Below are 12,163 nucleotides of genomic sequence, written 5' to 3'. Positions count from 1 at the left end.
GTGTGCATTACAAAGATATTTTTTTTAAAAGACATTAAAAAGAAATGGTATTAGAATAGATCTCAAAAACTACAAATCTCTCTTAGGAAACATTTCAACTTTCTTAGCAGATATACCCCCTAGTGCAAGAAAAAAAAGGACAAATCTCTTATTCATGTTCTTCTTCATTCTCAGTTTAAAAAAAATTTCAGCAATGAATATAAGTGTTTCACTTTCAGTTAGACAGTTATTCTAGCTGGTTCTAGGTAAAATAGTTGCATCTCAGAGCACTTTTCACAACATCCAGCATGCATTTTGCCCCTGTTCAGATATTTCTTTAGGCAGAAGTAGATTTCATACCCTGGTTTATAAGCTCAATTTTCAAGCAATCATCCAAACAGATATCACTGCTAAATGGCAGCTGTGAGAGCTTCAATGGCTCATGTAAACTCTTATCCCAGATAAGTGAAATTTTTTGATATAGAAAAGAAGTTTCACTATAAGGATGAATTTAAACCATTTCCTCCAAGCGTTGTGAATCTACAAAGTCCACAAGATGCATCTTAGATGAGCTACACGAAGAAATCAGTCTCTGGTGGCTCTTTCCTGAGATTTTAGTAGCTTTTTCATTATATACATCATAAAAGTGTTTTGGAACATCCTTTGCTATCAAAACCAAAGCTTTTAAAGCTTCTAACATTGCCACAGGGACTTGCATCTACCATTAAGAGGATAGAGTTGGATTACAACAAAAATAAAGCACTAGAAATCTTGGCTAGTGTTCCTCTTGGGGTAACATTCATGTAAAGCTGAACTTTGTAATACCAATCTCATTTGCAATAAATTTCCATGACTGGTTTGGCAGACACAGGAAGCCAACACTATGTACTGTAACTGGCACCTTATCAGAGTGATGTCTGGAAAATTTTGCCTGCATTTTTCCTGCTTCTCTTGTGCCTAAAGTTCAGTGTAATTTCTTGGGTTTGATGTAGTCTCATCAGTGTTATTTCTGAATGCCTGAGCAGTGCTTAATGATATCCTAAAGGGGAAGGCTACTCATTAGCAGTAGTAACAAAGCAAAGTAGCTCACATAAATTAATGATCCATTCTCCTGGTAGTCCTTGACATTGGGAAATATTAACTTTGTTTTATTGATCAGAAAGACAGAGAAGTGAGATGAAATTACTTTCCGCAGCCATGCAGGAAATTTGTAGTAGGCCCAGGAACAAAATACATATCCTAAATTCCACTTCAGGGCTTTACATTTCAGTAGCTCTGTGATAAATGCGAAAGGAGGGGAAAGATTTGTCCTGCTCTGTCAAAAAGAGTTTCTCCTTCATCATTTGTGTCCAAGCAAATATTAGTAACAAACAACATCAGTGCTTTCATGAGTAGCTTTTGCCTTGGCATTATTGGGATCTGGTAAATGGGATTTCTGGTAAATGTTTGCTGAGTCTTATTTCCCTTGTGTGATAAGTGAGGATGGTGCAGATAATTGCACCAGTGCTGGCACCATGCCACACAGGAAGATGGATCTGGTGCCTAAATAGTATCACTAGCAATTCTGGCCAGCTAAAAAGAATTAAAGCCTGCTGCCCTTATTGGAAACATTGGCTCTGTCCCACTCAGTCATTTCACAATAACTATATTTTACAATTATTGATAAAATGAATCCTACTGAATTAAGCAGGATATTGTCTAAGTATAGATGGAAGGACAAGAAGCTTTGCAGATTCACAAGTGTTGACTCACTATGCAAATAATTATTTCATAAAATAATTTTATTAGAATTTCATGGGCTGCCTAATAGCATTTTAGTTTCTACATGTCTTTAGCAAGCTATGTATTCTGTTTCTCTTTGGAAGGAGAAACAAAGAGTGACAGCAATGCTGCTATTCCTTCTTTCCAGATTTACATAGATTGTCCATAGCAGGAACATACCTGTTGGAGGTAGTTTTGTGGGTTCTGATGGTAAAAACTCCTGGGATGGTAAGCACTCCCTGGAAAATGTGAGGTCATCAAGTGCTATGCCATCTTTGGGACCTTTTCCAGCTATCCCTTCAAAGACAACTTGAAAATCATTTCCATCTCCAGACAGGCTCAGTGCCTTGTGCTGCCAGAAATTTCCCTGGTTCCCAGTAAGATTAAGGAGAATTTTTTCATGTTTCAATGTAGTCCTCTGGTAGACAATCAACGACCCGACGTGAGCTCCATACATATAGTAATAGAAAAGTATCTGTAAGCGAAGAAAATAACCTCAAGTATGTTATAGATGACTTCAGACATTCTGCTATTGTATTTACCCTAATTCTTCAACTGAGCATTACTAGTAGCATTCAGAATATACCTTAATTTTACTGTTTGGAAAACAATTTTTCTACAATGCATCAAAAAAAGTCTTATTGGTGGCAATTTTTGAACTATTCCATAAGCCAAACTTTGAAGTCGGCATTAAAATACTCGACAGCTGATCTTTGAATAAAACTTGCAGTAAATCTAAAAGAATTAAAATACATAATAAGGAAACAGAGGAATGATGTAGTGCCATTTACAGTACAGGAAACAAGTTTACTGAACAATTTTCTGGTTATAAATGTGCTTGAGCTAGATTTTAGAGTGCATAATTAGAAAATAATCTTCTCTAATCTATTACAGGAGCAAAATGTCAACATGGATAAATGCAAAAAATAGCTATAATAAGACATTAGAAGTCCTTGGATTAGAAAACAGTGATTTATTTGTTTTTAGTAAAATGGGGAAAACAAATTGTGAAGTACAAAAAATCAACTACATACAGAACATAAAAAATCGCTGTGAAAATTTGTTACCATTAACTGCACTCTGAGTTATTTCCAGTTCAAAAGCAAGAAAGGAATACTTGTATATACTTAACCTAGTTCATTATGTTGTTTCTGGCAAAGATCAGAATATATTCAAAAATTATGTAGGATCCCAAAAAAAGATGATTCATGCTATAATACATGAAAACATTTCTATAGCTCAGATTTATTTCCAGTATAATCCATGGCAAAAGCCCTAAAGTATGAAAACTCTAACTTATTTATTATAGCTATAAAAACATAATAGTAAATATTATGGTATCCATGTAAATATTAATTCATGTCTCTTTGTGTTACCTGGTGCTATAGATTTTATAGGCTTCTGCAGTCTATTGCATTGCATAAATATACTATAAAAAATTGAGTTTCTATTTAATTTATTTTCTCTGATTATTGATTAGTAAAACCACTGAGGGCTTCATGTTGCAATTCTTTTGAAAGTTTTATTGGGCTTACTTTCAGAATGTCTCCTGTACATTGTAGTCAAACTTACAGGTCAGTATTCTAGCTTGGAAATATTTATATTCACCTGACACTTTCCTGTCAGGTGACAGCTCTATTTCTCTTCAATCCTTCTTTAAATGAGGCTGTTCTATTAAATATATATCTTTAAACCACATAATGTTTTTGCATTTTTTAGATTTAATGTCTGTTTCCTTTTATTGCTGCTGAATTTTGTTTGATTTTGTCATTAAATTCTGAGCAGATATTTTCACAGAGTTCCCCACCACACCTCTCCTGACTGACTACAGATTTTTTCAAAACTACTGGTTTGTATTTTGCATATCTGCCTTTCTTTTAGGAAAATTGACTTAATACTTCATCCCTCCCTCCTCTGACTCCCAACATTTCTTTCTATACTTCACATTTACTTGTAATACACTTATCTCAATTGCACTGAATAATTTTGTATATTGGGGTCAACATACAATTTCGTTAAGAAATGATCAAGCCGAAGTCACTACAATGTGCTGTAGAGTTTTGGAAAATCAAGGATTAAATTTCTCCATTCTCTAGAGCAAAACTGGTGGCAAAGTCTTCTGTCACATCTTTCCATTTGTAGTTGCACTCTTTGAAAACCAATTGTTACTGTACTTATACACATTTTCTCCATAAAATCACAAACCATTAAATAGTTGTTCACTACTTCAGATTGATGTTGCATAAAACATTGTAAATCAGACACTGCATTCACTGTCAACTTCATATGAATCTCCCTGAGTACTTATTTACTTACAGAAATCATCCTTCTCCTGCATCAAGACACATGTTTTCTTATGTTTTTGAGGAAATGAGTCCTGACATCTCTAAAACAAGTTGGTTTTGTTTCTCAAGAAAAATTTCAGTGATCACTTTATTCATTTTAGGAGTACTGTCTTGGTGCAACCTAGAAATCAAATTCTTCATTTCTGCTAATGCTGCACTTTCACATACCTTGCAGTTTTTATTCCTTCTGCTTAGGACAGGGCTAGAAATCCTAGCTTTCTGTCCTGGCAGCTGAAGAAATGAACTCTTGATAAAAATATAATGACCAGATGGCTCTTGCAGTGTATGATCAGTAGCTGGTCCAATGCCCAGTTTTGTAGTGCTGCTAGTTCTGAGGTTCCAGTCAAAATCATCATTTTCATCTTGTTTCCATCCACAAAGATCAAACTCAAAATTGCAATACCCAATAGATGTACCTGAAAGACATTGGCATATATGAAAAGAGATTTTTTGGTCAAGAAGTTAATTAGGTACATATTCTACAACCTAGTACTCAAACTCATAAAAAAATGCTTTACTGTAAAAAAATAATATTCATGTATCTTACTAAAAAGAGCATTTTTAATGTTCTATAAAATTAATAATAGGAAAGACCTACCTGTATATATATGAGATGTCTCTGTGCTTTCATTATTATAGTCAACCAAGCCCTTGGTAACCAGACTTTGCAACCTATTTTTGGTCAAGCTGAATAGCTTTTTAGGGTCTGACTATTTGAGGTCAATTAGTGCCCTCCATATATTCAAGACATCTGCAGAAAACTAGCATTTTTTTAGAGGAATAAGTTAAGGTCAAGTGAGAGCAATAACAAATGCTTTATATTTAGGGCATATTTTCAGCAAGTGCTATATGATGTATTTCTAATTAATTAAATAAAGAAGGCAGAGAGAGCACCGATAAAAGAAACTCCAAATTCTCCAGGATATCATGGAAATTTAGAGCAGCATACCTCTATCAAAACTGGGGGTGAAAAAAGGAATATAAAATAAAAGGTAAAAAAGGAAAGTCAAATCGTCTAATTCCTGACCCAAGCTATAGAATAAAGCACCATCAGAACTAACAAAAAAGTCATAATTGATCACCAAGTGTTTTACAGCACAATTAGACACTATGTAATGGGATTGTTATTTTATCTGAGACAAAACCCATGTTGATTTAGAAGTTTCAGCCCAATAATGACCCCTGTGCTTTTAAAGCTCCATGATACTTCTTTGTAAAGCTTACAGTTAAAATGTAGTTAGGACAACCCTGTTTTTTGGAATATTTTACCTTTCTTTTTCTTTACTTAAAAATAAATGTAATTTTTCAAAACCACTTTATAGTAAAGTATTTTCTTTACGGAACTGTTTTTTTAATCTCTTCCAGTGGGGAATCAGCATAAAATCCTTATTTTAGTGGGTTGAAAAGCTAAATTCCATCAGCCTATTTGAACTGTTTTGCCTATAATGTTTCAGTTTTTATTTGGCTGATGGTGCTTCTTGGGAAATTCAGACAATCCAGAAAACTCAAAAAAGTCACAAGTAAACAGTTTTTAAATATTTCAAGAAATAAAAGCCAAAATATGCAAATCTCTTTCAACAGAGTAATTCCAACTTGATACACTTCTCATTTTTAGTTGCAGAAGTCTTTAACTGGTCCCCACATAGGTTAGCAATGTGCTATTCCTGGCCTGGAAATCACTGAGTAGTTTAATTGTGTGAAAACACTTTGCAAAGCTCAGCCCTTTTGCCATGCACCTTAGCTTCATCTTGGTGGAATTGTATTCCCTGAGAATTTGATAAACTGTATTCCTATCTCCATAAAAATGAGGCAGCTGTTCATACAGTACCAAACAACACAGATTTGATTGTGTGAGTGTTTCCTGCAATTGTAGTAGAAAGAAATACCATGTATTGTGATCCAGGAGAGCCCATTTGGTATGAAACATCATTCTTTGAATCAGATACTACATATGCTGTTTCTCAGAATCTCTTGTAAACCCTAAATTGTACAGCATTCAGATTAAAATGGTTTGCTAAGAGACCTGACAATCCTTGAAATATCTAAGGAGGTAGGTCCCTCATCTCCCAAGGGTATTACGCTTGAAGTATTTTTTTCAGTTTTAATATATTCTTTTCATATGGAAATCAGGAAAATTTTGCTCAGCTTTAAATACAGCTGCTCTCTGAGTTACTTTAGGTATTACGCTTGAAGTATTTTTTTCAGCTTTAATATATTCTTTTCATATGGAAAGCAGGAAAATTGTGCTCAGCTTTAAAGACAGCTGCTCTCTGAGTTACTTTTAGAAATTCATTAACAGCTCTTTGCACTTTTTATTGAGTGATTTTAAATTAAATAATAGTAATTTTAAATCCTTAAAAGCCAAGGAATAGAATTAAATTATTACCTTCCTGTTTGCTTTCTTAGCTGATGAGCTGTCTAAAGTATTTAAGCAATAAAAATTCACAGCAGGCACAGTTATTTATGATAATTATGTTAGGAAAAAACTTCCATACTTACTGCAAATAGTGGGGCTTTCATCTGAGTTATCTGCACAGTCATTTACAAAATCACACAGATTATTCTTTGGGATGCAGTACTTGTTGGCACACGTGAATTCCTCTGATGTGCAAGGTCTGCCTGAGATGAGCAAAGGGGAACAGTCTTCAAAGGTAATATCATCCAGTGCCACATCTCCCATGTAACTGACACCACGTTTTGCCCTGAAGATAACCTAATAAAAATTACAGAGCTATTTCAGTTAGCCACTGATAAGGTATATAAAAGCTCATACACTCAACATGAACAGAGCAGAATGGATAGTCCTTGAAAATCTTGGAACATGAAGTGGTCAGATCTTGCTGTCAAAGCACTGTCCTGTGAAAACCTGTACTGCAGCTTGTACACATCTGTGACTATAGTTATTGAAGGACCTTCTTCTGACATTAACCAAGCACTCACACACACACGTACAAAAAGGAAATAAATTGTGCAACACAGATACCAGACTTTGCAAGTCCTGAATTAATAGCAAGGATTCCACAGAGTAAGTCTGAAAGAGGCTGTCATTCACAATTTATTCCTATGAATGTAGAAAGAGTGCTAAAGCTTCATTAAAAGTCCAAGACAGAAATACTAGGGAATGCAACACTTTTAAAAACATGTTCCTGACTGTCTGTTCTTTGCTTCACATGAATACATCTAAGCATGGCAAGATCTCAAAGTGCCTTGGGAATCTGCTCCTATTTGAAAGCAAACATCATGCTCAAGATTCTTTTTTCAAAACCCAGATGTTTTTACTTACTACACACTAGGAGAAAGAAATAGAATAGTTTAACCTGAGTTGGATTCAAGGAGAGAAGGATTCTCAATCTTAAAAATGGCTATCAATCTGAGAATAAAGGGGAGGGAGAAATCTCCATGAACTTTACTCCAGCTCAGATAACCAATCAGACAGCCAAAAAAAAGATTACTTTTGCTATTTGGGAAGAGAGGTGCATGTATGGGACAAAAAGGGAAATGAGGAGGTCAAGAATGCATAGTATAGAAGTACTAAAGTCAACTTTCTAGGAAACACATAATATGGGAATACACACCTGAAAATTTGAACGAATTCCTAAGAACACTTCTGCTCTGTTCCACTGGGGACCTTGGCTGCCACTTTGAGTCCACAGTTTAGAAGTCCTGTTATTGCTTTTACAGAGTACCTAAAGAGGAAATAATTCCAGGTCACAAAAAAATATTTCCATTACCACCTCACTTTAGGGTTCCTGAATTGTATACAAGAGTACAAAAGTATCTTGTACATCTCATCTCTCTATACCACCATTAAATATCACAGAATCATAGAATAGGAGGAAGTACAAGGGACCATCAACTCCAAATCTCTACTCCTTGCAGGACTACCTAAAACTAAATCTTATGACTAAGAGTGTTGTCCAGATGTTCCTTGCATTGACAGGCTTGGTGCTGTGCCCACTTCCCTGGTGAACATGTTCCAGTTCCTGACCAGTCCCTCAGTGAAGAACCTTTTTCGAATGTCCTACCTGATGCAAAAGGATATGCCAGTGTAAATGACTAAGAATACTAAGAAAATACTGAGTAATTAATGCTCTCAGATTTTCTGATCTCCTCCTAAATGTACTCAGTCCAGAGCCTTAACTGGACTAACTTATCTCATTAATTTTTCCAGAGTGGCTAGCAGTGAATAAAAGTTGCTCATTAGTGGGCTCTGATTCAGTTGCAGAACACTGAAACAGCACTAACAAGAGTTACTGAAAAATATATTAGTTCATGCATGCATTAAACAACTCTTCTGGGATAGATTTTCTTGTCCTGATTCTTATGAAACATTTTTCTTCTACAAATAAAAACCTGTTCTTTTCTTATAAAGGCCAAATTTCATCTGTTTGGGCAATGAAAGACTTGTAAACACCCTTACCACGGTAAATAATCATTGAATTTGGGAAATAGGACACTTTTCAACATGAGCAGAAAGTCCTAGATACACTCTGCTCCAAGCTCTTGGGCATCCAAATTCCACCAAGCTGACAATAACAAGATGGGTGTTTGATGAAGTGTGTCAAGCTATGTCTCCAGCCAGTACTCACAGAGCTAAGCATCCATCCACCAGCTGCCTGAACTACTTCTGCTTTCAAGGCTTTACTGCTACTCTGTGTAATCTTCTTAGAGCAGCCCAGGCATTTTTCATTTTAATGAAAAAAACCACTTTTGTTTTAAATTTATGCAGTCCCATGAGTGTATATGATGTTGCATAACAGGTAAGTTCTGCCAAGCAAACAGCAGATCATCACACTAAAGAGCTTTCATTACGGGGGACAAAAGGAACAGATAATATATTAAATTGAATAGGAAAACAAAGTGACACTTGACTTTATAGACAAGAAGTAGTGCCCATAGGAGGCATGAATTTTAAGGGAAAAAAAATAAATTGGAGAGAGAAATGGATTACAGGTACTATTGGTGAGAATAAAGAGTACTGAATAAGAAAATCTCATTTTTTACTCTCGTATACAAACTATATATTTATATGAAGATAGGTATGTGTGTGACTATATAGACACATCCACACATGCTTTTACATAGACTGTAACTGACCCAGTTATATATCCAATTCCTTCATATCATGCTAAAGGTTAAAATTTTATATATCCAATTCCTTCATATCATGCTAGAGGTTAAAATTTTAGAGTCAAACATGGCCATAAATTTATGTGCTATTAAAGTCCACGACTTCCCTGTACTCTAATGCACATTGAAGCTCTATGCATTTCAACCACATTGCAAAAAAGCTAGGTAGAGTTACCCATGCTAAGCCAAAGCACAGAAACTAGATAAAAAAGGTTCCAACAAATAATCAAACCAAGGTTGCACAACAAAGTGACAGCAAATCAATGTTTAAAAAAGTCATAGAAACATAGGAAGATAGTCACATATTCAAAATGCAGGAAGTTCTTCAGCAGTCCTATATGTCATCTGATGTCATGGATGCAGACTAACATGCAAAACTTCAAACTTGTGGATTAAATAAAAATGTAGCAGTATTAGGGGAAGATATGGACAAAAGGTCTTTAGTGATTTTTAAGCACAGAGAAGATTTACATTCCTATAATACTCAGACCATTTATAACATAAATAATGAAAAACCACCTAAATAATTTTATATTCTGAGTTTTTTCTGTATCCATTATTGATTAATCAAGCAATTGAAATCAGAAAATTGTTACAGTGTGCAAAGGTTTTGTGCTTTTCCTTTGATACATCTTAAAATCAATGAAGCTGGGTGTGGGGAAGATCAGTTAAAGAACAGAGGGAAATTGTACTCCCTTGTGTTGAAACTGAGAAAAAAATCTATACACATTTTCTTTTTGCAGTGGTAATATCAGGTATGGCTCAATAGAACTTGCTGTTAATTTCAACACAACACAACACTCTGTGGACCTGATTCCAACTCACATGGGTTCCTACACTGTAAAGTAACCCTAGACTCTAGAGTATGCAGAGAAGTCTCAAAGCAAATTGATCTGTTCCAAGGCATAAAACTGAGAACAAATCATCTTTATCCTCTGATTTTCCTCTAATTCCAATGAATTAAAATTTGACTTCTTGCCAAGCAGCCTAGCTAGATCTTTACCTAAGTGGGAGAAATTCAATAATATTTTAAAACATTGTTTATAAAAAAAATTCAAGAAAACACAGAACATGCTTCCTCTGAATACCTAGCAAGTCACATGCATGGACTGAAGGGCACTGCATCTCAGATTTTTTTTCTAATGTCAACAGATATATTAATTTCATTTTCAAAACAGTTGAATTCTGCCAGCTCTTTATTATCATTTGTTATTCTGAGTAATGGAGCTAGTGAGAATTTATTCGTACATTTAAATGCACATGCACTGCCCACACCTGATTTGATACTGAACGCACAGGTGACTGGGTAACTTATCCTGAGTATTTTTTTGATCCATTCCTGTTGCTGTAGGTATTTTGTAACATTCACGGGAAATCCCATTTTAAGCATGCAGTTGTATGGCAAAAAAAATAATTGTTTAGAACCATGTTGTTGTTTTATTCATTCCCTTTTCAGTGACTCATTTGATCTACAAACTGCTAAAAAGTTAAATTTCCTTTGAAGGAGTGTTTTTATTTTAACTGGAGTGAAGAAAAGAGGATGGGTAAGCAGATTTGTTACTTACACGTCATAGAAATAGTTCAATGTCACTTACATAAATACAATTCATCTCTGAAAGTTGTAAGTTCAACTTTCCAAGGAATAAGCTGCTTCTACAAACATTTTTTCATGCTCCCACATTCAGCTCTATGCCTCAATGTCCAAATATCTACTGTTGCTTTTCAGTGTCAAAGGGTATTGCACAATACAAGGCTTTATCTTGTATGGAAGTTCCAACCATAGTATATCACTAAAGGTCAGAGTTTTGGGTTGTTGTAAGACATTATATTTTCCCCAGACTACTTGAGCTAATGTGTCCTTCAGATCACAATATATTGAGAGCAGTAGAGCACTAGTAATTGTTTGTTTTCATTTATTAACAGCCTAGGTTTTAATGAAACTAAAAGAGAAATAAATTTCCTCACAGCAATTTCATGCAGTAAAAACCCAAACAAAACCCAAGCCAAACCAAAGAGCATCTCCATACCTCCAGAGATCCTATTGTTGAACCATTCATGTGGTTCCAGAATATGATTTTGCATCTGGGCCCCGTAAGGGAGACGACTGGTGTAGCAACGTCAGCTGTGTGACCAAATTCTCCATTTGAGCTGTCTGCAAACAGATACCAGCCATCTTCAGTACACCTGCCCAGAGAAAAATGCTACCTTTATTAACATAGAACATTAGATCACAATGAAGTTACAATTGCAGGATTTGCTTAGATAGCATCTGCTGTCTGGGGGTCTGGATGCATTTTAGTGTGTGGCCAGAATCCCAAAAAATCCATGTGACGGTCGCTAGTATTTTTATATCAGAGACTGACAAAAAGAAGGGCTGAAGTCAACCTTTACCCTTAGGATCATATAGATGGGGGCTAAAGAGGTTCTGGCTTTCCCTCCCACCCTCTTTCTTCAGGGAAATCAGAGAGTTTGCTTCTGGCTTGAAGTCAAGAATCCAAGATATTGGGTGAAATTTTGTCTTCCAAGCTGCTGGGAAAGATGAGGCTGACTTTGAAGTAAGGATAAGAATCTGAGCCTACAGAGAGACCAGGAGTGAATTTTTAGTGTTACGGGTATCTAAGATTTGGCTCCTAAAAGTCTTGCTTTCCAATCAAAGTTAGGATTCTGTTCTCTCCAGGGAAGGTGTTCCATGCTCAGTGCTTCTCAGAAGAACATTTCCAACAAGGGCTCACAAACCTGATGATGGGGCCTACATTTTTAAATAGGTGCTGGTATTAGGTTTTCCTTATTTTTCAGTTTTCCTGATTGGCCAAGCTCTGAGAAACCACTCCACAAACTCGCACCATTACAGCTGTGAAAAGGCAGTGACCATGCCCAGGAAACACTGCTGAGAGAAACAGTGTGCCCAGAGATGTCGTGGTGTCAGGCTCTTCACAGACTGACAGTCC

The 12,163-nt window shown here is 35.6% G+C and overlaps 1 protein-coding gene across 1 annotated transcript in view; it reads right to left on the bottom strand.

Moving 5' to 3' along the window:
• Positions 1 to 1,920: 1,920 nt before the first annotated feature.
• MALRD1 (MAM and LDL receptor class A domain containing 1) overlaps positions 1,921 to 12,163 on the bottom strand; it is a gene marked incomplete at its 3' end in the record, with an annotated part of 76,459 nt that continues 66,216 nt past the window's right edge. Inside the window, exons 22-26 of the mRNA XM_009076609.1 lie at positions 11,243 to 11,399; positions 7,661 to 7,771; positions 6,585 to 6,798; positions 4,254 to 4,501; positions 1,921 to 2,215 (exon numbers count right to left, since the gene is read on the bottom strand). Coding sequence (XP_009074857.1) covers positions 1,921 to 2,215; positions 4,254 to 4,501; positions 6,585 to 6,798; positions 7,661 to 7,771; positions 11,243 to 11,399 — 1,025 coding nt within the window. The remainder of the gene's footprint in view (positions 2,216 to 4,253; positions 4,502 to 6,584; positions 6,799 to 7,660; positions 7,772 to 11,242; positions 11,400 to 12,163) is intronic.

This window comes from Acanthisitta chloris, unplaced genomic scaffold (genome assembly GCF_000695815.1).
Source record: "Acanthisitta chloris isolate BGI_N310 unplaced genomic scaffold, ASM69581v1 scaffold7036, whole genome shotgun sequence".
Classification (NCBI taxonomy): Eukaryota; Metazoa; Chordata; class Aves; order Passeriformes; family Acanthisittidae; genus Acanthisitta; species Acanthisitta chloris.
Note: the sequence above shows the minus strand (reverse complement) of the source record. Positions and strands in the feature narration are given on the sequence as shown.